This window comes from Melozone crissalis, unplaced genomic scaffold (genome assembly GCF_028551555.1).
Source record: "Melozone crissalis strain CALT ecotype California unplaced genomic scaffold, PUWL_Pcris_2 ptg000063l_1, whole genome shotgun sequence".
Taxonomy (NCBI): domain Eukaryota; kingdom Metazoa; phylum Chordata; class Aves; order Passeriformes; family Passerellidae; genus Melozone; species Melozone crissalis.
This window is the reverse complement of record NW_026535841.1, coordinates 13,333,433-13,359,525: the sequence shown is the minus strand read 5'-3', so window position 1 is coordinate 13,359,525 and position 26,093 is coordinate 13,333,433. Positions and strand designations below refer to the sequence as shown.

Below are 26,093 nucleotides of genomic sequence, written 5' to 3'. Positions count from 1 at the left end.
ATACATATATATGTGTATAAAAATATATATATATACACTTTTATATATATATTTATATACATTCATACATATATATTTATACACACACACTTTTTAAAATTTATATATATAAATATTGATACACACACAAATATATATATATATATATATATGTGTGTGTCTGTGTGTGTGTATGTATGTATGTATGTATATATAGAGAACAAGCAAGGGAGAGGTCCCTGCCTGTGGGTGGGAAGAGTGTGTGTGCTTCATGCACACAGGAGCTCTGCAGGGACAGAACCCAGCCACTTCCCAGCTGGAAATCATGAGGACTGGGAAATGCAATCCCAGGGCAAATGCCCATCGAGGTTTAACCTCAGTAATTTAGTGTGCCAAGCAATTTCTATCTCTCACCAATTAACTACTTAACTGGTTTTGCCAAACAATTGAGAAAACACCTACCCTGAGCAGCCCCTTCAGTGATGTCTTCTGGTTTCCTGTACTTGGTTACCTCTGTGTAGAGGGTGGAGTGATCCAGGGGCCACCTGTTTTTCCTGCAGGTGGCCTGAACAAGAGCAGTCAGGTAGGACTCAGGAATGTGCAGGCCCGACAGCCACATCACCTCAGGCTCACCATCGTTGACCTGCAAGCACAGACAGTGATGGGCAGCACCTGGTACTCCCCCTGAACTGTCCTTGGAGAAGAGCTGGGCTGAGTCTGCAGCCACAGCTATGCAGTGCTGGCACTGGTTCAAGAACTTACCTGAAGTGTTCACCGGCCTCTGCCCCAGCCTGCACAGCACACTGTGCAGGTAACAAAGCAAAAGGCTGTCAGAGGCACTTGCTTACCCAGCTGGTGTACTGGTCATATCGAGCTCTAAAGAAAATAATCCAATTTCCAAGTGTTTTGAGGGTGTCGGGGGCCAGGCGCCGCCAGATCCTAGGAATCTGCCCATTGAAGAGAGCTTGAGCCACATCATCCAGCTCACTGCTCATTCCAACTTCCCCAGCCAAGGCCTGGAACAAGGTGAGAGTTCTGAGGGCAGGCAAAGCCCAGCTGGTCCCAGGGAGTTTTTGGGATTTTACTCACACGTTGGAGCTCAGCCAAAGACTTTCCCATGCGGACGATGAGTTTATTAAAACGTTCCAGTTCCTGCAACAGCACCACAGTCGTAGGGGCGATGTTTACTCCAAATCCTTTACGTATCTGGTCAATATCAAATACTTGAGGTAATTTGTTTTCTATATCCTTGGCAACATTTGCAATATATTCATCTCGACTAATTCCTCCACCAGTTTCACCTGAAACCAAAACATTCTGATGAGACTAAATCTGTACTGAATCTTCTGAGAGAAGACTGAGAGCTGAGTCACCTTTTGGCATCAGTCTCCCCCCTCTTGTGCTCTGACCATTGCCCACAGCCCTGCATGTCCCAGCTGTGCCTCTGGGCAGGTGTTGAGCTGCTCCCTGAGGCCAAACACAGCCCTGGATCACTCCCCACACACAGGGGCTGCTGTCCCTGTCCCCAGGGCTCAGCACTTAGCTGGAGCTTTCCTGTTCCCAAACCCAGTTCAGACAGGGCCCTCACCAGTTTGGGGCTGCAGCTCGAGCAGGTGGACCCACATGTCCCGCACGGCCTGCATGTAATACCCGATCTCAGCGTTGGCGTGAAGGCCCAGGACCTCGGGGGTGTTGGAAAGTGGCAGAGCTTCTATGGCCTCTGCAATACAACCACACAGGCTCTGCTAACCAGAACACCACAGCACTTTTGCTATTGCTCTGCTTGAATAAAAAATCAAATGCTAAACCTGGTAATGCACAGAATAAACACTTCTAAACACAAAGACTCCCCCACAGAAATATTACATATCATTAACAAAATTAACATGCTGCTTTAACAACAGAGGTTCTGTGGTTTGGGGTTTTTTGGGGGTTTTTTTTAAACACCTGAGGAGCTCGGTGACAAGCTCACATTCCAAAGTTCTGCTCCTGTAAAGCAGTGGATTGTAACACTGCAATCCCTACACCAGCAGTGTTTGGTGTTCTGTTCAACTTCTCACACCCAGCAGTGATGTATGGAGACAAAGTACACTGGAAGCAGACTATTTTAATGTGGCAGGAGAGGCATTTCTTACCAACAAAGTCATCCTTTCCCTTCCCATCTGGAATTTTATAATTGATTGTGTCGCTTTTATAAAAATGGAACACCTGGAAGGTGTCAAACAGGAAATCCCCGAGGTACTCGTCCATGTAGACAGTCAGGATGCGCCGGTCGAAGCTGTCGATTGCACGCCCACCATACATGACCTGGGAATCAGTGACACCAATGTTACGGCACTGCCTCTGGAGCAGAAAATACAGCTTTAAAAAAGCACTGAAAGGTCAGAAATGCTCTTTGCTTTTGCAGTGGCTGTGATGGATCCCAAGGACATCTCCAGTCCCCTCTCAGGGGGATAGGAAGGAAATATTTGATCCTGGTCTGGAAAGAGCTGCTCTGGGCACTCCTCATCACCCATCTGGATGGTTTGTGTGCAGTGGGGCCTTCCTGAGGTACCAGCAAAATAACATTTTCCTGCAGGACTTCATGTTGCAGCAGCTGCCAGTGCAGTGCAGTGCCAGCTCTGAGAGCACAGCTTTGTGCAGCTCCAGTGATGCCCCACGTGCCAACAGCCCTGTGCTCTTCCAGCACAGCTCCCAGGGGCTCTCTCAGAATTAATTAAGCAGCATCACTCCCTGCTGTGCAGGTGCACACAGTGGCCCCAATTCCCTGAGACTCAGATTAAGGCCCTTGCTCAGGGCTACACTGGAGTTTCAAACCTGCCCAGGAAAGATTCCCAGCTTTACTTGATGCAGCCCATGCAGAAAGGAAACTTAATTAATCTGAATTGCACTCACCTCCCCAATAAGATATTTGAGACTGCTCCAAGGGATTTGATCATCCTTTTGTTCAAAAGCTTTTGTCAAGTATGTGTTAAGGATTTCCATGCAAACCTAGTGAATTTGTTGGAACATATGAGATAAGAAGATTCATAAATCAGATATACGTATTTATAGGTTTTATTTAATGTAGTTCTTGTTTGAAAACTGACAATTATTTCTTTCTGAAATAATTAAAAAGCTAAGTATAAATCCTCTTACGAAAAGAAACCCATGAGAGAGGCAATAAAAACATGAAAGATTGGAATCTAATTTTTAGCATCCTAAATTTACATTATAGAAGATCAGGAGTCTACATGACTCCTCAGAAGCAGAAAAAATACTAAGCAAAATCTAATTGTGAGAAAGGTTAAAGCTGGATAAATTCTGTGTTTTCAAAAGTAATCTGAGCTACTCAAGAATATAAGAGCCATTGAAATTGTTTTCTTACCTGGAAATCAGATTCATTAAAATCATATGGTACGTTCCAGCCAACCTTCCCAAACTTCCTTCTCTCCTGAACCACAGCATGGAAAAATGCCAGGACATAGACTAAGGATTTAAAGGCAGGATGTGGGCACTCCTCTAAGGCTTCAGGGGGAATTTTGAAGTAGGTGGCTCTCATATTCAGTTTCAGACCATTAGGTGGTTCTGTAACAACCTACCAAAATAATTAGGGAAGCCATCAAATACTGGATAATTAGAGGAAAATAAGTTGTAAATATATCACATTAAGTAAGTTATACAATGCAAGCTTGACATTTTAAGTTGTTTTCCAAATGCCTGTCAAATATTTTTTCTTCTTTCCTTAAGGAAGAAAACTTAAAAGGAAACAGACCTTTTAAGTTTATCAAGGTAAACACACCTATGCAAAGAGAACTCTATATTATTTTGGAATTAGTCTTACTGGCAAGACATTAATATTTCTCATACTTGAAGATCTAATTTACTGAAATACCAGTATTTTACACATTTTAATGTGCCCTATATCATCACAGTAAGATGCTTTGACAACGTGGCTCTACTGCTGATCAAAGTGCCAGAGCTGCTTCCTGGCAGCCTTTTCAAAGGGCTCTAAAACCTCAGCTCTCAGTGCTCCTGGCAAGACCCAAAAGTGCAGCTCTGCAGCCTTAAAGATCCACTCAGGCTCCCTTCCCACTGCAGGAGGAGTGGGAGAACAGCCCAGAGCTGCCACAGAGCCACTGCTCTCCACTCTGTGAAATGAAATAAATGTTTACTGGCCAGGGCACCACAGCAGCAGTAAAGCAGCCACAGAAAAGAACATTAGGGCAGAATCATGGCCTGTGCCTTCAAAATAATCAGCTCAGCCTTTAGTGATAAACACTGCAGCCTGAAGTAGCAGCTGGAAACCATTATCCACTTCCAACATCTGCCCCACTGGCACTGCCAGCCTGACACTGCCCCGGCTCTGCCCTGCTGCATCAGGGCTGACAGGGCTGTTTCTGTCTCTAGGTACTCCTCATTTAAATCTAAAGACCATTTGCCACATCTCCAGGTTTACTCACAAACCTCTGCTTTGAAATAACTGCTGAACAGTTTTCACCCAAAGGAAACATGCCAGGAAAATAAACAGGATGATGATGAAAAAAGGATTTGGCTTAAATGAAGACAAAGTTGAGTTCATAAGCCTGGGCCAGTGTGCTGCATTGAGGTCAGGCTCCTCCCAGAGCCAGCCTGTTCTGCTGAGCACCAGTGCCAGGACTGGCCCTCCTGGCTGGGGTTTCCCCACCTTTAAGGCTTTCTGCAGGATCCCAATTGGGAAGCCTTCAGTTGGGTCAGTCGTCAGCCAGAGGCGAAAGTCTTCGTGAGGATCTGTGATTTTCTCCACAGCCTTTTCCAGATGGACGAGCCACTTCACCAAAAGGTGACAGTTCTGCAGCATGAGCCAATGTCCATGAACCACTGACTCTTCCAGCAACTGCAGAGCGATCTGAGGACAGAGGGAGAACCATCTGTAAGTCTCCCTTTATCCTGAGAACAAACTGCCTCTGATGGGCTCGTGCAGTGGGTAGGAAAGTGGTGGTCTAAATGAGTCTGGTAGGAGTTCTTCCACTGACTGAAATCATGGCAAATTCAGTCAGCTCTTAAGCTCTAGACATCCTGCCTTAGTGTCCATAACAAAAAGGAAAGTCACAGGAAAGGCAGGAGAAGTATCAAAACTTTCTGGTAACAAACACTGTAACTTTCAACCAGCTCATGTCCACACAGCAACATCTTCTCATCTCTGCTTTTTAACAAGTGAAAATCTGATTCTGAATCTACCCTCACCCAAACCAGAACAGCAGCCAGTCAGCCAAATGGCCCTTTTCAGGTTCAGTAAAATGTTATTCCCAAACTGACAAATCTATGTCAGAACCATGAGTAACTCCTTTTAAAATGGAGCAGACCTATGGAAATTTGATCAGTCCCAGAGCATCAGAAGCGTGGCTTGCAATTCACACTCACTGCACACAGCACATCCCCACCCTCCCATCCAAGTTACCTCTTCTTGGCCTTGTCCCATGGCCAGGAATTTGAGTCTATCTGCTTTAAATTCTGATCTCTCAGCCAGTTTCATGAGGTCATTGACAGGATCAGAGCCAGGACTTAGGATGAAAACCACAGGTATGAAAGGGGTGCTCTGCTGCAGGATGGCATCAAAGCTGATCACAGGGGGCTGCACGTACCTGCAGAGGGAAAACCCAAAGGTTTGGGTGATTGCAGAGCAGCTCCACTTGGGAACAGAGCCTTGCACACCAAGGGTACAGCTCACCACAGACTACACATGGAAATCATTCAGACACAGCCCCTGCTCTGCTCCTCAGGCAAACTAGAGAGCCTTGACCAAGCTGATGACAGCTCTGTGTGTGCTGTGCTGGGGTCTGAGGGGACAGGGACTCACGTCTCGCCCATGGTCACTGTCACATAGTCCATCACCGCCCGGTACATCCGGTCCACCCGGAAGCAGCGCAGCAGGAGAAGCTTCTGGAAGTCTGTGACATTGCGCTGGTAGTGCATTGGCAATGGGATCTGCTCCAGAGCATCTGTGTCATACCACTGGCAAGGAAAGACAGCACACAAATGAACCCAGTGGCTCTGTCAGGGAAATTCTAGGAAAGAGAAAATCAATTTGATGAATGAGGGGCTAAGAGACACAACAAAACCAAACAAAGTCAATCAGCTGCAAATAAATATTAAAAATTCAGGTAAATGTGAAAAATCCAACTTTTCCAGTATAAAGTATTCAAGTCTAGAAACACATTTGTACTTTCAGTTTGTGTCAACTAATTCTCTTAAGATATAGAAAATAGTATCAAAAGCAAAAAGGTATTAACAGATTGCTTGCAGGAAGACTTCTTACTAAGCAAGAAGACATGGAATGAAGCTAAAGAAGGAACAAAAGAAATCTGTGTTTGTCAATAGCCTATAGAATTCACTGCCACAAGAAGATCAAAACACAATTTAGTAGTACAAAAACACCACTGAAATGCTGACTGCTGAAATGAACAGAAAATTTCCACTGAATATAACAGGGTAAATAACTCCTCTAAGGCATTTGAATGACAAATAAAAATTCTATAGTATAACAGGGAAAGTATTTTGGTTTGTTTTTTAAATAATATAATCCTTAATTCTTCTACAAATAAGGCAATCGCTAACTGAGGTTAAGAAGCAAGGAAAGGCCTTGAGGGAAGGAGCCCACAGTGACAACTCACATGTGGACATTGCATCACACTTGACCATTTAATACCAGAATAAAAACCAGGAGAGAAAACAGCATTGCAAAAAGGCACGTACATTTTTCCATTCATCTTGATTGTCTTCCACATCATCTGGAAGAGATTCAAATTTCTCAGGAAGTAGCTCAGACAGGCGAATTAGGTCTTCCCAGCCTTGATCTGGCAGCCAAGGAAACGGTTTCTTACGGGCACTCTTCTCCAGGGAAATATTGCCTAGGCACGTTCAGAAAGCAGATCAGTGTCCATGTCAGAAACCCTCCAGTGCATGACCACTCACACAGCCCCTCTGCCCACAGGCACCCAGAGGAAATTTGTTCCTGGAAGCACTTGCAAAAGCCAGAGTTTTATCCTTGCAAACATTTCTAAAATTATGTATACACAGTCAGAAAATAACTACAACATAGTCAGAAAATAACTACAGATTCCTTTCCTCATATAACATCCTAACAATTAGCTAATATGAAATAGAAATAGCAGGACCACAGTCTGTGTAACCCCACACAGGACAGCTCTCAGTGGGAGAGCTCCCCATATTGAGGTGCTGGCTCATAGTAAATCATCTCTAGTCAAAGATCTCTCTTCAAAAGATCTTTTAGCTATTGCTGTGTAGAGCTACCTACTTACATGTAAATATTCACTTTACCTTTCAAAAAGAAATCAAATTCTTCTTGTGGAACTCGGCCTTCAGCTTGTTCTATCTTGACAGTCATGTCAAAGGCGAATAGCAACTTGTGCTTCTCGAACAAGGCTACGTTGAAAGGACATTTTCAAAAATCAGCTGCAAAAGCTTGTGGAACTGGAGCAATCTTTCAATCCACATCCTTCATCTGTTGTGGGATTGATGGGATGCTCCACCCCTGCAAGTGCTCAAGGCCATTTTGGATGGGGCCCTCAGCACCCTGATCTAGTGAGTGGCATCCCAGCCCATGGCAGGGAGCTGGACCCAGATGATTCCTAAGGTCCCTTTTAACCCAAACTATTCTGTGATTCTATGATCTGGTCACCCCACAAAGATCATTTGGTTGATAGCTGGAATTGATATTCCTAAAGGTCTTCTCCAGTCTGAACAATGCTATGATTCTGTGATCAGGGCATCAAAGCTGGGGCTTTGAGTCAGACTTTAAGAGTCAATAGAACCCTGTGAGCAGCTCTATGGTTGCCTTTACCATTTGTAACTGTGTTAAGAAAAATATTTTTGCAAGAGTTTCATTGGTAAGGTGCAATGTTCTTCTAACAGAAATAGCAGGGAGGAAAGTGTGAACCAGGAGACCTGAACGTCACTGAATTCCTGCTTGGTAACTTGTCTCTTTAACATGAAGTCAGGGCTTCACTTTATTTGCACTACACAGTCTCAGCCCCTGGTTAAACAGCACTAACCTGTGCAGCCATAGTTGTAGGTGCTCACAGTCAGTGTATCCATGATGTTTTTTAACCTCTTAGGAAGAATAGGACTGGGCATGGATTTCCGAAGAGAGAATCCAAAAACCTCCAAGAAGGAGACCAGTGAGAACTGGTACATGATGTTGACAAAGGCCAGTTCAGCCAGCACAGAGAAGAGAATGGCCCCTCTCTTGGCAGCTGGTCTGTAGCCATCTCGGAGAAGGTCGATATCCGCTGCGGTCGTCTCAGCCAGCTTCAGCTTCTCAATCACCTGGGCAGACAGGGGTTCATGCACCTGTGATTGCTGTGCTGATCCAGAGTGGATCTATTATACCACAGGAATCAGAGCTGCTCAGTGCCTGCCTCTCCGTGTGACTGTACAGGGAATCTGGGCAGGTAACTCAAAAGAATTTGTGTGAATTATAAAAATTTAAAGTTAGATAATATTAATCCTCCCTCTGTATATTTATGAAAAGTAACAGCAAAGATTTACAAAAAATCATGGAAATAGTGTGGCAAGGGCCCTCTGGGGATTTTTAGTTCAACTTCTGCCCAAAGCTTGGTTATAACACCAAGATCAGATCAGGTCCAGTGTGGCTTTGTCCAGCTGTGGCCTGAAAACTCCAAGGATGGATTCTTTTGTCTTAGAACTGTAAACAAACATTACTTTGGTCCCGTTAAGGACTTCCCTGAAGATAGGATTTGGTTCTCTGATCAATAAAATAGTGCCCAATACTGAAAGATGCAACACATTCATGAGAAAACTCTCCATTTCCTTTCAAACTATTTGCAAGCTTCAGGAGGAAAATGGAAGCACAATGAAAAAGGAACAACAACGTTCTGTCCATAGATACCCCTCCAAAAGGCCCAGAGCTGGTACCTCAGTAGCTTTGAATTTTGTGTCCTCCAAGGTTTGCACCAATTCCACATTGTCCAGCATGTTTCCTGTGGAAGTTGACAGTCCATGAAGGAGAGTGTCTTCCAGATTTTTTAGCAGGTTTTTGTTTTGACTTGTCTCCTGGATGAGACGTTCTCTCTGTTCCTCCAGTTCCCTTCTTTCAAAGCCCGTAATGACACTGAGCAGCTGATCCTCTAGGCCCTTGAGGGTGACTGCAGGTACAACACATGGACAGAGCACAGACTTGTGTAAGCACAGGACAGTTTTTGTGCAACTTAGTTAATCTCAGGCCTCTCATAAGACCACAGCAATGCAACAGAGTGATCTGGTTAATGACTGTGCATCTTGATTCCACCAAAGCACCCTCACCTGACCAGGACAGGAAGAGATTTTTAGCTCAGTTGCAGATTAGAAGAGAGAAGTGAGGACTTTCTATTAAATCAGATGCTGAGTATAAGGGAGAGTATGAATTTTTTAGTTTCATTGAGACAATGACCCAGGCCCTAAATTTGCACAACAGCACAACCCCTACTTTGTTATTATACACACACTTAAGCTTACCTGTATAATTGATAACAATAGCTCTGCCAAACACAGAGGGAGAATACTTTGGGTTTGCTAACTTGGTGTTCAGGTACATTTTAAAATTACTGTCATAGTCAACCTCCTTGTCCCCCAGCACAATGAATGCTCTCCCCTGTGCAACTTTGACATTCTTCTCTAAGACATTGTCTATCACAGGGTCGATGTATTCATCAACACTGTGCACCAGGAAAGGGGTTCCATACTTTATGGCCTGTTCTAGTTGTTTCAGGAAATCTGGGTCACTAAAGGTAGCCATCTGCAAGAGAACAATGGGAAAACATGAAAGGAGAACTGATATTCAATTTGCTGAACATTATTATTTTGCAGTAGCTGCCAACACTAATGAAGTTTGTTCTTTGCTGGTTTTTGTCTTTCCTCTGATGATATAAATGTGCACTTGCACAGAATAGTAAGGTGCTTTTTTTCTGATTAGCTGAGAATAATTTCCATTTGGAAATTACCCTTTAAAGTTCTAGCTGTGCCTCTAAATGTGTTTATTGTCTCCTACATGGAAGTTCCATCCTGGAGCTGAGATTAATCACAATCTACATCAGCCTTTTGGTTCGACTCTTTCTGCATGTGCAGACAGGCTGAGAGAGCTGGGGCGGTTCATCCTGGAGTAAAGGAGGCTCCAAGGAGACTTTTAGCACCTTCCAAAACCTAAAGGGGCTCCAAGAGAGATGGAGAGGCACTTTGGACAAGCACATTTAGCAATGAGACAAGGGGGAATGGCTTCAGACTGAAAAAGGCCAAGGCTAAATTACATATTTAGGAAGGAATCTTTCCCTGTGAGGGTGATGAGGCCCTGGCATAAGTTTCCAGGGAAGCTGCGGCTGCCCAGTCCCTGGCAGTATTGAAAGCTTGGAGCACCCTGGGATAGTGGAAGGTGTCCCTGCCCATGGCCAGGGGTGGAACTAGAATGTCCTTCCCAATCCAAACCATTCAATAATTCTGTGCTATATAACTGGTTCCCCATTCAAGGTGACAGATATTTATGCAGCTTTGAAAACAATCAGTAATGAGGTAAAGCAATCCTCCATCTTTACCCTCAGGTTATTTTGTTCTTCCTTCTTCTTAATCCAATGCAATGCCTGCTGCTGTGGGTCAATGCAGAGTGGGAAGCGGCTGGAATAAGTTGTGAGGATTCCATTCTGGACAGACAGCTCATCTGGGGGCAATCCTTCAGAAACCCACCTGGGAACAGAATGGACCAAAGACCAGCCAGGGATGAAAACTCAATGGGAGAGCAGCACATTTCATTTGTCAGCAAAATTATGCAACTCACTGAGCACACAATCAGCCAGACACAGTGCATGTGGTTCTGGGGACAGTGTCACAGCTCAGACTGACTCACTGTCAAACACTGACTGTGAGCAATCCTGTGGTAGCTGATACATGGGCTCCCTGGGGCTGGATTTAATGCCAAACCCATTGAAGTCAATGAAAAGACACTGGCTGGGTTATGGAAGCATATTTTATACAGAACTCCTGATAAACTTCCTAGAAATGGTATTACATATGTCTAAGTTCAGTGAATGCTCCTGGATGTTAAGTACAAGAGATTGTTACAATAAATGGCCCCTGTTAATCAGGACATGAAAGTAAGATTCCCTCTCTGGTATGGCTGTGCACCTCCACCCACAATGCCAATTCTGTGCTACAGATTCAGCTCCAGACTCCCACTTTAAATGTCACATCCAGCAGTCCCTGGGTCTCCTGACTGGACATACCTGCTGATCTCCACCTCATCAGTCAGGAGGCCCTCTAACTTGAATGGATGGCTGACAGGAATTTCTCGTGAGACAATATCTTCATGCCACACCTGATAGAGCATTTCATGACGGAACTCCCAGCTGAAGGCTCCCACATAGCACAGAAAAGCAGCAGCAAGCAGACAATCTCCAAGCAACTTCGCTTTCCTTGCTTCTAATTCCTTGAATTCATCTGACCACCTGAAATAATTACATGAGAGGTTCTGTACCAGGAAGATGAGGTTTATGTGCAGGATTTCCTGCTACTTAGATACAGGTTGAGACAGACCCCCAAATTTAGAATCAGTTTTCTCTTGCTATTATGGGGGCCACAGACACTGAGTTGATCTGAACTTTCATCCATTAATCTCAGTTATTTTCCAAGAGCTAATGGATATTAGTTCAGAACAGATAATAGCCCTTCTCAGAAACAAACAGCATAGAAAGCAATATTTTCAAAAATGTCTCCACCTGATAGATTTTATCCCTGACACATGAACCTCTGATGTCAAAAATTATCCTCTTTGGATCTAGATTTACCTCTCATTCTCAGATTTCAAGCCAGCAATGAGCTTGTCAGCAGCATCTAATCTTCTCTGCATTATCTCTGCTTCTTCTTGTAACTTTTGGTTTTCTTTTAATGTCTGGTCTAACTTTTCCCCCAAAGCTTTAAGCTCCTCCTGAATGGCAGCCAGCTCTGCCTGTATCCTTTCCAGTTCCCGCTTACTTAATTCATAGTTCCGTTCCAGCCTGGCCACCTAGAGTACATTTGGAAGGAAACATAAGAGTGTCAGAGGACAGGAGGATTTCAGAGAGAAGCAGTAAGTTCTTACATTTCTTTTGGTTGTGTTATATTTTTCAAAGTGTTCTGGTAATAAACAGTGTAAGCCAAAATAACTGACACTGTCACTCTCCTCTCCCCATCCCAAACACACATCATGCTCTGACACTGCAATTCCAAAGCAGAAAAATCTCCCAGTTTTGTACCCACAAGGAGTATTAAAGTACTGGAGGTCAGCAGGACCTCCTGACAAAAGGGGAGGTTTGTCTGCTTAACAATAACAATATTAAGGCTCCAAAAATAATCAGACACATCATCTAGTGAATATACTTGCTCTGTAGTCAGTCGTATAAAAGAACCTTTTCTTGACAGAATTTTCCAGTGTCATCTGTTGGGCATTAGATTTCCTTTGGTAATACAGTTGAATTTCCAGTCATCCTAGAAAAAGCTAATCAAAGGTCTGTGCTTAAGGAACATGGATTTAGCGTACTACTGACCTCTGTTCTCTCCAAATGCCATGGGTTTTAAAGTTTGTTTTTAGTAAACAGCTCTAAACTGTGTTTTTCTAAGCACATTAGATTACAAAATTCCAACTGAACATGTTCCTCCCTCATCCCTCAAGCACTGGCATGGATGGCAACCCATGTCCCAGCATCCTGACACAACAAGTACAGTGATTTATGACTGACAACCTGCCTCACTGCTACTACAGTAGCTCTCCTAAACACCACTTTTTAAGCACTTCAATAGGAAACGTGGGCAGTCTATGAAATGGTCAAGTATTATCTTTTCCATCAGGATCATGTTTCGACCTCCTCTGAGTTTGATTCCAGCACATTTTACCTTTTCTTCCTTTGGCTTGACTGTTTTAACTACATCACAGTAGGTCACCACTGCTTCAGCAAACTTTAACATTCCCAGTCCTGCTCTGCTGATAACTTCCATTTCAGCCCAGGTAGTATTAAGATTCTTTAAGAGAGCTAAATTGGCAAACACAAAAATATTGCAAGTGAGTTGAATAACTGTGAACAAACCCTCAAAGAAATAGCTTTTCCTATCAGCAGCACCAGCCAATGCTGTGACAGACAATAGGAAATATTTGTCAGAATATTAAAGAGACTCTGTTGGCTGTTCCCATTAACAAGATCCTATATTCACTGCAACACCCAGAACAGGAATTCACCTCTCATAGCTTTCACATTGCTCCATGGAATTTCCCTAAATTCTGTTGTCAACAGAAGTTTCAGGAAGTTTGTGTCAGCCATCATGGCTTTGGCATTCTTCCAGTTTTGTTCTTTGTAACCTCTCATTATAAGAATACAGTCCAGAACAACCTGCACCTGCTTCGGGGGTGTTGCAAAGGACCTGGAAAACAGGTGAAAGAGACAGTGGAAGTGAAAAAAGGAGACAAAGCACATGAGGCCAGACATGGGTACTGCCTGTTAGGAGAGGCATTGCAATACAGGAGCTTGTACATAAGACAAGCCACAACAGTGAAAAAAATAACCCAAGCCAGACAATAAATTATTGACTAATCAAAAGCTCAGAACCAATTCTTGTATTCATACAACTTGATCCATGAAATACTAAATTATTTCAACAGTGGAAAGCTTAAAACACTGAGCCTTGATATTCTTTCCAAGGGCAGTGAAGCAGCTGGAGAAAAATCCAGAGATCTATGAGAGAAAGGAAACTGAAGTGTGGCAGGGAAGGGAGAGCCATTGCTATTCTGAGGACAACTATTTCAGGGAGAGCCAAACACTGGATGTGCCTTTATATCAATCCTCACAAAAAAGATGTTTTATCAAAACACAGGGAGGAGTAAATTAGGCATGGAAATACATTTTTGTGCTATGAAAGTATCCCTGAAAAATAACTGTTTTGTGTTCCTACTTACACAGGGATAAAAGAGGAGGAATGAACAGGTTTGGACTGCCATTGTTCAGGCAAAAACCAGAGCAGGTCCTGGTGCATCAGATACAGGCCAGAGAATGATGGGGTAAACAGCAAACAAAGGCCTGGAAGAAGTGTCTTAAGGCAAAGGCATGGACTAGGAATTAGGGTATTCTGTTGTGACCTCTGCACCCAGGCACCTGATGTCCTGACCTTCACAGGCAGGTGAGAAAGATGAGGTTAAGGCTCAGACCCAGCAAACAAGAGTGTATTTCCAAGAGTTTATGCTCCTGTACATACAAATGAGTCACCTGAGTTCAGTAACTTCAGCCTTGTCAAGCTTCTCCACCTCCCGTTTGGCAGCTTCCATGATTGGCCTGATTTGATCCAGAGCTGCCTCAGCCTCTGCCTTCTCCACAGCAATTATTGCATTCTGCTCCTGTATCTCTATAGCTTTCTCTTCACCCATTTTTTTCTTCTCCTCAGCTAGTAATTGCAAAGGCAGGACCATAAATGAATCATTCAAGTTTGTATACAGAACATATAGTAAGTAATACACTAATAGACATTTACTCTTTGCTGAAAATCAGAAATTACCATCAAGTCAGAACATTTGTTTTGCCAGCTATGTCATCAGGTTAGGAACAGTTAGTGTTCCACACAACAGCATGCATAACCTCTTTTCCTCCATGTTTCCCTCTGATTTTCCTCTAATACTAAATGCCTGAATCAGAAATTGCCTTTCTTGCTATTGCCTTTCCCACATTATGCCCAACACCTTGGAGAGAGAAGACAGGAGCAGGCAAACACTGTGTAAAGTATTGTGGGCCAAATGTGGAGCAAGGATGGCAATCTGGGCAAGGCAGGGGACCTGCTCTTCTGGCATGGCATGGGGAACAAGAGGGATACCTTGAGAAGCAGCTGGAGCCCTTCAAGGGTCTCCCAACCCAGCCTAACCCAGATGATATGAGTCCTGCTTAGTCTATGGGACACTTCACTAGTTGTAAACTACCCACCTATTTCTGTGTTTAATTTAATGTCTCTTAACAAAGCCTCACAAGCAGCTGATTTTTCTGTTAGTATAACCTTTTGCTCAGCAAGTTTCACGTTCAGCTCAGCCAGCTGTACAGCAGCTTCCTTCAGCTTAACCAAGCCCCCATCCAGCCGTTTACATTGTTCTAGGTAGGAAAGAAAAGGGAGAAATGTCAGTGATTCATTGGTTGTGTTCAAGCACACAGCAACAGACAACCTCACCAAGAGAAAATATCCTTAGAGGTGCACTGAGAGATTTTCTTTTCCTGTGCCTGCCAGCCAAAATGATGTCAAAGTCACTTGAGCTGACATAGTGGCCCCGTGCCACAACGTATTTGCCACATTCCACTGTTTGTGTTTTACCTCTTCACATATTTTAGTGCCACTGAAGTATGAATAAGAATTCCTGCTTGAGGAACAAAGTCAAACCCTGAGCAAGGCCATGCTGGTATTGGATTTCAGCATGACTCTTTCCCAAGCAGAGGAGGGTCTGGTTTGGAGATTCTGGCTCATGTTCATTCACAAAAGGATTTGAGGAGAGCCCATTTTGTTTGACAGAGTCTGAACATGCATGTGTGGCCAGGATTTTGGGTCAATGTCAAAGCACAGCCCCACAGCTGTGTGCCAGCACAGCATTTGAGATAGTACTAACAGAGTTTTTGCATATTCTAGGTAATATGTGGAATTCTCACCAGAACTTTTGTTTTTAAAATATTTAAATCACTTATTAAAAAGGAGAAAACATCTACATAGCCTTACCTAAAATGAACTCATTTTTCTCATCCAGCAATTTTGCATAGGTATTGAGAAAATCAAGAAAATTTTTTGGTGTGACATGATTTCTACGTCTCAGTTTCTCCAGAAATTTCTTGCTGAAATCCCCTACAGATTCATGCACCATGACTATGTGGTCAACCACTGACTGGAAGCTCTCTGGTGGGATGCGTGGGTTTTTTGCTAAAATTGGGCAGAAGAAATAAAAAATTTCAAAGATTTGTGGCTTTTTTCAGAATACACCAATTACCATCTCTCTTATGTACATCTAAGCCATGCACAAAATAAGTCTGTTTTCTGGGGCAAAAAGCAAGGCCAAAGGGGACCTCCTGGTAGTCAGTCCACATTGTCTGCAGAGTTTGGAACTTGAATTTTATCAATTTTAAAAATCTATTTGATCAAGAAACTACCATCCAGTGACATTTTTTGACTGGGCTTTTGCATTACCCATTTAGAATCAAGGTAACAGGCACAATGGGAAATGAACTTGTGAAATGTACAATAATTGCAAAGTAAAGAATATATTTCTTAGGCTATGCCAAGGGTTAATGGGTAGAAATACTGACATGTTACATACCCAGGAAGGATTGTGCAACTGCAGACAAGGCCTGGGCAGGCCAGGGCAAGAACCAGTCAATACCAGTGTTGTTGACAAGACCTTAAAATAAAAGGACAGTGTTATTTGAAAAATTTCGTTGTAAAACTAAGCCCTAATCAGATAGGCAATCCTCTAATTAACTTTATTTACAGCAAGAATTTGCAAATTAGTCTTGTCTCTTTCTTAGAAACTGAATTTACCACAAAGTCCATGCTTTGATTTTGACAGTAAATGATGAGCTTTGCCCCTGTGTCCTGCTAACCCCACTGTACCATTCCTTAGGCTCTAGAGGACACAGTGCAGAGCTGCAATAATGTATTGCAGGGCCTGGTTTAGCATTCCCACCTGGACCCATCTTTCATCTTTCCTGTTTCCCAGGACTGCTTTCAGCCACCTGCAGCATCTGCCAGGCTTTGGAACAAAAGATTTCTCTTCCCACCATCCTAGTTTCATGATCTAACACCACACTTTCTGCTGTAAGCTACAGAAAAGAGGCTGCAGACAAAGGCTGTGTATTTCCAGTTCAGTGAGGATGACCAATTGATTTCTAGCTGTTCAACTGGAAAATGAACTGATGTGATAAATGCTAATCAATATTGTTCACTGATATGTGGTAATTAACTGGAAAAAACACATGCAATGCAAGCCCTTAATCATGAAACCTGCTCTGCTTTGTTTCAGCTGCCAGACTCAGTGTCCACAGGAGGTTTTTCTCTTGCCTGTAACTCTGTGTTTCACAGAGAAGGGACTAAGCAGTGTGTACAGATGATACCTGGGAAATTTCTGCACCACGTTCTCAGGTCCTCCCCAACTGGGGACATTCCCAGGACAATGTGAAGGTTGCTTGCACATTTGCTTACAAAATACTGCCAGATACTCTCTTTAGCTGGGCCCATGCCAGCTTTAGCAGCTTCATCTCCAATCTGAGTTAGTATGGTGTCTTTTTCATCGTCTGCATAAAGGGCTGGCACCATTCCTGTAACATAAGGACAGAAGAATGCTAGTGAGAACCACCAGTAAGAGGAAACCATATGGCTGGGAATAGGGCAGATGAGAAACCAATTTTAATCTAGTTCTGCAAAAATGATTCTGAGTAGTTTTGAATGAACCAATTCATCTCTCTATGCTTCTCCTCCTCCCCACAGCCCTCATGGAAAATAGGTCATACTTGGGATTTAGAGGAGTAATTAATTCATTTTTGTTTGGACTTCAGCAATATATACAAAATGTCACAGGACTTTGCAAAGAAAATCTTCATTCGTGTCTGTGAACCATCAGCTCACATTTTTGTTCTCTCAGTCTTGTGGCAAATACTGCATAAGTAACCTAATGACAGACCAGGGACAGGGAAAACTAGAACAAGACAAGGGATACAATTAACTCATCTGCTCTTATATCAGACTGTGAAGGAACTTCTATAGAGGGGGTGGTCACACAGTGCCAGCTGCTGCTCATTTCCAGCTGCTTCATTTGCCAGAAGATACCAAACTACATTTCAGGACATATATACATGAATATATGAACATGAATATATGAACAGCAGCTGCAGTTCAGGTGAATGCTACTCAAAAGCCAACTGGACAACAGGTGGGTTTGTGGCCAAATGCAGCTGAAGTTTCCCTCAGTCTTGGAAGAAATCTGAGACTCCTGCAGCATCATCACCAGCATGAATGAACCCTATAACCTCTCCAGACACAAAAATGACTGGAGATTCCAGAAAGCCATTGTTAAGGCCAAGATCATTTCAGGTAGTACTGAAAAGTGTAACCAACAAAAAGAGCAGAGGACACAGGGTAAACCAGTAATAGTTGTATCAAGGGTACAAGCAGAGAGGCTGCCAGTGGCACCTGAAGTCAGCATGTTGTTGATGAGCTCCAGGAAACTCTCTTCTGCCACATGGCCATCAGTGAACAAGAAGACCACTGACTTGTCGTAGATACCCAACTTCTCATACAAAATTTTCAAATCCTCTCGGAAATTATTTTGTCCATATCCCCGGCTCAAGATGATCTCAAATACCTAAGGATGAAAACCTACACTGAGAAGACACAGATGGACCCAAGACATGATGGCAACTCTGAATTTCACTTAGACTGAATTAAGGGGGTTGGTTTGGCCCCAGTCATCAGTAAATGTTTAAGTATCAATAAAATTGTGCATTTGTACAACCCTGCGGATTGCATTTTCAAAATTGCTTTGTGTTCATGCTCCTTTTTTGTTCTTTCCTTCCAAGCCTTTTTAAGTAAAATGCCTCTGAGAGGAACATTTCCTCTGAAATAATACAGTATCAATCACAACAGGGCTCCTCAAGGAGCACTGGAGTGCTGCTGTAACACATTTAAGCATCAACAGCAGTAGTTAGGGACAATTAATTGCTCATCACCAAACCCATCCTTGTTTTCCTTCCCCAGTGCCAAAACCCAGATTCAGGCACTGACAGCTTCCTGCCCAGATCACACACAGTCATCACCTTGGACTTCCTGGCAATCACCTCACCTGGGTTTCTTTCCACAGGGAAGAGCTGCCAGCCTGATCTTGTCTTGACTGACTGACTCACTCCCATCCCCAGTTTAATCCCAATCACAGTTCTACTTTCCTTGTCTTTTTCCCCAGCCAAGACCCAGGGTCACTAACCTCACATCCAGCAGTGTGAGCAGCCAGTTTGGTCAGGGACTGCTTTCCTGAGCCTCCCACCCCGATGAGCAGGGCGTGCCCACGGTCCATGCGGATGATGCGATGGATACGGATTAAATGCTCCAGAGCATCATCAAAAAGAACCAGGTTCATTTTAATATGGTACTCGTTGTAGTCATCCAAAATTTCCTTCAGAGAAAGGAAAACAGAATGTTACTAGGAGACCAATGAAACAATTAATAACATTAAGAAAATAGCTCATTCAGCAGCATTGTTCCTTTCCCATTCCTCAGGGAAAATGAACTATTGGAAAACACTGCTGACTCTGTAGCTGGTCCTCAGTTTTCATCACTGCAAACCCCAAATGGGCATTAAAGCACATAAAGTTCTGTGTGCACACAGAAGAGAACAGATTTCCTGCAGTTTGAGGCAGGCTCCTGCCCGTTCCTCAGGCACAGTTCCCAGCTGATGCACTCTACCTTAAAGAGAGCTTTTGCTAATTCATAATCTTGGATATCTTCATAAAAACGAGGTTCTGCCTCATTCAGTGCTGTTCTGAAATCTCCAAAAAGAATGGGATCCCTCATGACGTGCTCCAAGTGATCGGCGAAATGCTCTTCAACCAAGGATCTTATATGGCCTTGTACCTTCACGGACATGAAATGAGTCAGGCAACACAACAAAGCATCTCATTGTGAATCCAGTCATACTTAGAAAGGTGATAATTCAGATTCTTGCTCAAACACTGATTTATTTCAAGGTGATATTTATGTCACTAGAAGATCCAAAGATTACAGCCCCCTTCTGTTGTCTATGTTTGATTAAAATTATCTAATAGGCAGTTCAAGAATGGTTCAAGCCAATCAACTGTACGACATCAAAAAACAAAAAGGGAGAAGCCTGTTAAATAAAACACCTTCTGATATATTGATGTAAACAGTATATTAATAAACTTCCCTTTTCAGCATTCATAGATGTCTCATCAGAAAGATCTCTCACAAAGTTTCAAAGTCTGCATTAATATTCTGCATTGTGAAAATTGAGCTGGAGATGTATCTTTGTATTTTAGAGGAGAAAGTTTTAACTAGAAAAATCTGAAGCCTTCTTGGCCTACCTCTTTTTATCTAAGCAACTTCCAAAGCAAAGCAGGTTGCTTATAGATGAGTAGACTTTATCTCAATTTCTCTCCTAAATCTCGAGGTTTAAAATTGGCATTGTTCTCTTCTGTGTTTAAAGATATAATTTGAAGCATTTTCCAGTTTGCACAACAGCCAGAACTGAATTCACTGTGTAAGAATTTGGCTTTTATAATTTTTAGTACTTGATTGTACAGTGACATTCTGGTACAATCCTTCCTGAAGGAAAATACTGACTTGAAGTGATTTCCTGAGTTTTCTCCTGTACTTCTTTCACACTCTGTCACCTGTACTTCTGCTAATCAATTTTCCTGGACAGGCAAACCAAGTGATACTTTCCATTCCTTCAGTAGATCTGCTTTCTTAGTCTGCCCACATTGTTTTAGGAAAAAATCTTCCATGGGCCGTGCTTTAAATTAATGAGCAACATATTGCTTACACAAATCTGCAGTCAGACAGCAAGATCCGAGCCCAACGCTTGGTAGAGTTGCTGTTGCAAATTAATTGCCATAATAATAGTCAGTGACTACTAAAAAACTGAAAGAAATTACTCACCAATTCTTTGTCTGCCTCATTAATCAGCCTGTCATGGAAAACCCTCAGGCACTCATTTCTCCAAACTCTCACCATCTGGGTCGCTGTGTGAAACCTGAAATAACATCAAAATATCAGACTGCACCAAATGAGCTGACATGATTCCTAAGGCCATATGGTTAATAACAAGGACCAAATTCTGAACTGACCTTTTTACTCTTTATGATTTAGTTCTTTTGCATTTTTACCTCTGGTATCTTATTTAAGAGAGAATCATGCATCAGTGTTTGGCATAGAGAGTAAGGTCACAATTTAGGATGTTCTATTTCTCACTGTGGTTTAATGAAAAGTGACCAAATGTGACTGATTTCCTGTACCAAATGACCTCAATTTCATTCAGACTCACCAAAAAGAAAATAGGTGTGGGACCACTAATGACAATTTTTCCATTCTTACCTTTCTGCATCTGTAAGAACAAGTCCATTATAGACCCTGGAGAGATCCCGCAGGTTAAAAATGTAATGGAATTTGGAAGGAGTAGGCGGCAGGTCAGTAACGATCATTTTATAAAGTTCCAAAGTACACTGAGTAATCTTGTCAGAAATGGCTGATATGGACTCATTAAAGTTCTGCAAACATGAGAAAGAAGAGGTGTTTTCATGAGACTGCCCAGACAGAATTCAACAATATTAAACATAATCTGCTTTCCAGCTTTTAAACCTGTTTGGTTCAACAATTCTCTGTAGTATGAATATTCTGCAGTTAAATGTCTAGGGCAGGCTCCATCCTCACGTTGGAACCTTCTGAGTGCTCAAGATAACATCAAACTCAGTGACTGGAATTCCTACAAGATTTCTATAGCAGAATAATTAAACTCCTCTTTTCTTATCTAATATTGCAGGTACCTTGCCAGCAATGCAGTCTGTTGCATTATATTACATTTTCACACTCATTCAGGAAAAAATTTTCAGATCTTTGTGCATTTGCTTAAAGGAACTGTAACCAAGTCATACACACATTTCAGCAAATGAAAAGTCCCAGGTTTATAAATTATATGCTGGCTTGAATGTTTACATATCACACAAGAACTTGTCCAAGCAATGTAAAATCCATTGAGAAAGAAGAGGAAAAGAAAGGTTTATGTGAGGTTCTAGTTACAAAAAAAAAGGTAACAAAGATTTCAGATCTTGCAACAACACAGAAATAAATGTCTATTTAAAAATAATACACCTGTTGAGCAATCCTTTAAAAACAGTGACATTACCGCAGTGTGGCCTTTCAGGATGGACAAGTAGATCAAATTCAGTGATTGCTCAGAAGGAAAAGGGATGTTAAAAACACTGAAGAGTGACATGAATCGAGGGTCAACTTCATTCCGACCTCCTCCAGCTTTCCCCATGGCAGCAACAAAACCCAGGTCTCGAAGAAATTTAAGGTTCATCTCTTTACCACGATCGTACATGAAACCTTTCTCCAGCAGCAGCTTCAGCAGGGCAATGGGCTGTTGTGTGCCATACTCATCAACCTGCAGCATACACACGAGTCAGGATACATCAAAGCACAGTACAACAGCTCACCAATTACTGCTTTATTGTGGGAATACTGGTTTCCATACTCAGGAGAACATTACAGGGACCAAGGGACACTTTGTAAAGCTCTGGCACTGATTGTGAACACTCATCCTAATGTCTCCTCTAGGAAAAGTGCCTCTTCTCTGAGATAAACTAAATGCACACTGGATTTGTGATTGCAGGGAACATGTCAGTACCACCCCAAATGTTTCTATACTACCTGGAAAAAATATTGACATCTTACCTTTGGCATATTCATATCATCCATGAACACAAGGAGACGTTTTCCCATGGGAGGGCCAAAAGTGTCTTTAGTTCGTTTTTCTACATTTGTCTCCAGGTTTCTCTGAATGTCCAGGGATGTTGTACGAGAAGAGAAGTTAATTACCAGCACCAGCTGCAAACAGGAGGAGATTATAAGAATGGACTCTAACCTGTTTTGTTGGTTTTGATTTTTACTGGAGCATTCAAAAATATTTTTTATATTAGCTGTCAGACATAGAGGAAATGCTGCTCAGGTCCACTACTCACTTGAATTACATGTGACCAAGAAAAGTAAGCCCATCATTAGCACTTTGACAAGAAATTTTTACTTTATATAATTGAGTCTGTACAAGGTAAAAGAGGACAAAACATCTTTGATCTTGAAGGATTTTCAAATCAGTCACACACTTGGGGTCTGGAGTGTTCAGTCACATTACCCAAGTCAATATTGCAACCCACAGACTCAGACTTCACAATGCAAATTTTACACAAGGGCAAAGAATGAAAATGCAGCTTTACAAACAGGGGAAAATGCCTCACACATACATTAACGTCCTTGTCCAGATTGCTTAGGAAGTTCTGTGTGGTTGCTGTCTTAGATGTTCCCGATTCACCTACAAGAACAACGGGGCGTTTCGCTTTGACCATCTGTCCCAGTAACCAAGCAGTGCGGGTGGTATCCACTGTGGGCACTGAAAAAGAGCAGAACACAATCCTTGCCTAAATGAAAATGCACTACAGCTGGGGGATTTAGATTTATAGAATGGTACTGGAACACACTCTCAAGGTATTAACATCCTGTTGCACAAAGACATAAAATGAGTTATCAATTCACTTACAACGCTGAAGGAAAATTTTTATTGCTTAACCATCTCGTTTCAGTCTTTGTCATTGAGATCTTTTCTTCCCTATATATAGACTAAAAAAAGAAGTTATCTTTCATATAGGAGGGCCATGGTCTTGTTAAGCTCCATTTAATCCCTATTTCAAGGATATAATCAGGATTTATTTGGATCATAAGCATTTTCCCAGAACTCTACAGAGATGAATTTTTTTCTATGTGAATTGCCTAAATTTGGAGCAACTTCAGAGATTATAAATTTATCTCTTGTGTCAGTGAAGTTAACCTGTGCTTGCTGGAGTATCACTGTATATTAATGTGCCCAAATTTGTCTCGAACTATGAAAAGCATCATTAGGCAATGCTTCAAGTAACAACCAATAGCAGCCCTAAGAATGCAATTTTTATCTACTGAATACCCGAACTACAAGCTGATGTTTTCCTAGAATTTCTGGTATAGCAAACTGTGAATCTTCTGCTATTCCAGCTTTTAAAAGGCATTATTAGCTCCTAAAGAACCTTCATTGACTGAAACTGCTTTTATCCTTTCCTCACTTTGTCATTACACAATGCTCTTTATGACTGCTAAACGACTTTGAAAAGAACTTTAAAGAAACTGATTTGTGCCATCACAAAAACTGAACCTGAGCAGATGACCTTCAGTACAGAAAAAGGATGTCTCATGTTAAATTGCCATGCACTCAGTGGTGGCACATTACAAATTAAAAGTACATCATCACTGTATTTTATCTTATACTCACCTAGAATGTCAAGAAACTTCATTTCAGGATTATGAATATATTCAGGAACAAGTTGCATCCAAGGTACCCACATTTTTTGAGATCCATCAAAATGGAAGTCATACAAAGTTGGCAGCTGACCTGCAAACCATTAAGCAACTGCAAGTTTTTTAGGACACTGAAATATTTCCTAAGAAAACATTCTGATTGAGATGAAAATGAAGGGTAAGATTATAGACCAAGTTGGGCAACATTTTGTTCTATTTACAAGTCATTTAACTCATTAAGTCATCAGCCAAAATTCCTCTACTCTAGCACCTTCATGAAAACTATCACTTTTCTATTACAATGAATGGCATTCAGATTAAATTATGACAAGATCCTACCTGGCAGCTCCCCTGGCTTAGCCAGGACACCCTCACTGTGAATAACATTCATGCAGGAAATATGTTTAACGTTTTCATCAAATTTAATTCTCCCAGCATCAAGAAGAGAAGCACCTAAGGAGCAATACAAAGCTTCCAAGAAAAAACACTCCAGAACATTAGGATTTTCAGGCTGTTCAAGTAGGACATCCAGCATCACAGTCAACTGCACAATCTGTTGGAAAAAGGACAAAGCTGTAAAGAAAATTGGCCTTTAGATGCATGAAAACTCTTAATATGTTTTCAGCTGATTGCTGGTCTTTTGTTCTTACAAATGGATCTACTGCTGTATGTATTAAGTTGAGTAGAAGAGCATTGTTAGGTGCTGATTGGTTTGGTGTCCCTGTGTGCTCATCAGTAGGAAACTGGCATTTCAGCACTCTCCTCCTGTTCTTTCTTTGGGAATGTTGCACTTTTTCCATCATTCCGTTTTCTTTTTAGTTAAATGTGTTCAATCTTTATTCTCTGTTTCTTACCATATTTAAATCTGTTTGAGGAATAATGGTCTTCAGCTTTCGTTCCTGTTTGCCATTCACAATTCCCTCTATAATCATATCAATAAGGTAAGGCACGTACTTCTGAAAGAGATTATCCAATTCCACTTTCTCTTCCTAAGGAACACAAAAAAGACAATAATTCCGCTGGAAATAAAAACATTGACAGCAGAGCTTCCCATCAATACCTGGCTGACCAGATATGATTGTTCTTGAAGGAAGCAATTCTACCAAAGATTGTCTATACTGTTCAATACAAGTATTCTGAACAAATGCAGAAATTCCCACCTCATTTTCTCTTTTTTTGACCCACTTCTGCCAGTAGGGCTCATATCTCAGATTTTTAGGATCTACAAAGACCATTCCACAGCGGGATACTGTGGCAGGAGATGCATACTGTAAGTCCCCAACCTATAAAAGAATCACACAAGAGAATGGTAAACTTTAACTGCTTTTCAGGCCTCGAAGCACCATCTGTATCTAACCCTTCCTGTGTATTAAACGGTACAGTCATTTCTTACCTCAAACAACAAAGCACAGTGTGCCTGAAGCCTAATCCGCTCCCCGTTTGCCAGGGTCAGTAACTTGTTGTCATCCATGACAGAATTCATGTTTTCAACCCAGAGAGCATCCACATCTCCATCAAAGAGAATGTACCTGTGCACAAGAGCCATGGGCACTGACTGATCTCTGATTTTCCTAACATATTTCTGAATTCAAAAGTGTCAACAATGGTGCCTTTGTCAGTCAGGTTTTTGAAGTCTACCATTCATTTTTTATAATTGCATCGTTTCACTGAGACTAGGAACTCACAGGAGACAGAAAGAGCCCTGAACACTTTCTATTTATTTAGCATTTGTTTTTTTAAATAGTGCCATATAGTTTTTTTTTTTTAACTTATGTAAACCCCAGGATCTCAAAGCCATCATTATGATTTCTAGCTGCTTACCTTCGCTCTTTCTTCTCAGTGGGTCTGTTGATATCCCGAAAAATGTTAGACAGGACTCCATCTGTCCAGTCTCGTGAGACAGGGTCAAGGATCCCATACAGCTCAATCACACTCATAGCTTTAGGGTTCAGTGTGTAAAGCTTTGTCACTAATCCCAGCCTAAAGACACAGCAAGAAAA

General features: G+C 42.0%; 1 protein-coding gene across 1 annotated transcript in view; it reads right to left on the bottom strand.

Annotated features, from left to right (window-relative positions):
- The window catches only part of DNAH10 (dynein axonemal heavy chain 10), a 49,653-nt gene that overhangs the window by 1,665 nt on the left and 21,895 nt on the right, over window positions 1-26,093 (bottom strand). The window contains exons 37-75 of the mRNA XM_054288476.1: window positions 25,915-26,073; window positions 25,487-25,622; window positions 25,254-25,376; window positions 24,948-25,082; window positions 24,433-24,646; window positions 24,068-24,187; window positions 23,013-23,158; window positions 22,447-22,599; window positions 21,896-22,156; window positions 21,088-21,260; window positions 20,653-20,746; window positions 19,441-19,608; window positions 18,962-19,150; window positions 18,175-18,346; window positions 17,100-17,303; window positions 16,307-16,387; window positions 15,715-15,912; window positions 14,940-15,101; window positions 14,235-14,409; window positions 13,214-13,395; window positions 12,874-13,010; window positions 11,790-12,007; window positions 11,229-11,450; window positions 10,545-10,692; window positions 9,475-9,754; window positions 8,896-9,125; window positions 8,013-8,286; window positions 7,279-7,383; window positions 6,694-6,848; window positions 5,798-5,952; window positions 5,399-5,582; window positions 4,646-4,846; window positions 3,347-3,556; window positions 2,875-2,970; window positions 2,115-2,286; window positions 1,568-1,699; window positions 1,069-1,280; window positions 828-995; window positions 442-622 (exon numbers count right to left, since the gene is read on the bottom strand). Coding sequence (XP_054144451.1) covers window positions 442-622; window positions 828-995; window positions 1,069-1,280; window positions 1,568-1,699; window positions 2,115-2,286; window positions 2,875-2,970; window positions 3,347-3,556; window positions 4,646-4,846; window positions 5,399-5,582; window positions 5,798-5,952; window positions 6,694-6,848; window positions 7,279-7,383; window positions 8,013-8,286; window positions 8,896-9,125; window positions 9,475-9,754; window positions 10,545-10,692; window positions 11,229-11,450; window positions 11,790-12,007; window positions 12,874-13,010; window positions 13,214-13,395; window positions 14,235-14,409; window positions 14,940-15,101; window positions 15,715-15,912; window positions 16,307-16,387; window positions 17,100-17,303; window positions 18,175-18,346; window positions 18,962-19,150; window positions 19,441-19,608; window positions 20,653-20,746; window positions 21,088-21,260; window positions 21,896-22,156; window positions 22,447-22,599; window positions 23,013-23,158; window positions 24,068-24,187; window positions 24,433-24,646; window positions 24,948-25,082; window positions 25,254-25,376; window positions 25,487-25,622; window positions 25,915-26,073 — 6,725 coding nt within the window. The remainder of the gene's footprint in view (window positions 1-441; window positions 623-827; window positions 996-1,068; window positions 1,281-1,567; window positions 1,700-2,114; window positions 2,287-2,874; window positions 2,971-3,346; window positions 3,557-4,645; window positions 4,847-5,398; window positions 5,583-5,797; window positions 5,953-6,693; window positions 6,849-7,278; window positions 7,384-8,012; window positions 8,287-8,895; window positions 9,126-9,474; window positions 9,755-10,544; window positions 10,693-11,228; window positions 11,451-11,789; window positions 12,008-12,873; window positions 13,011-13,213; window positions 13,396-14,234; window positions 14,410-14,939; window positions 15,102-15,714; window positions 15,913-16,306; window positions 16,388-17,099; window positions 17,304-18,174; window positions 18,347-18,961; window positions 19,151-19,440; window positions 19,609-20,652; window positions 20,747-21,087; window positions 21,261-21,895; window positions 22,157-22,446; window positions 22,600-23,012; window positions 23,159-24,067; window positions 24,188-24,432; window positions 24,647-24,947; window positions 25,083-25,253; window positions 25,377-25,486; window positions 25,623-25,914; window positions 26,074-26,093) is intronic.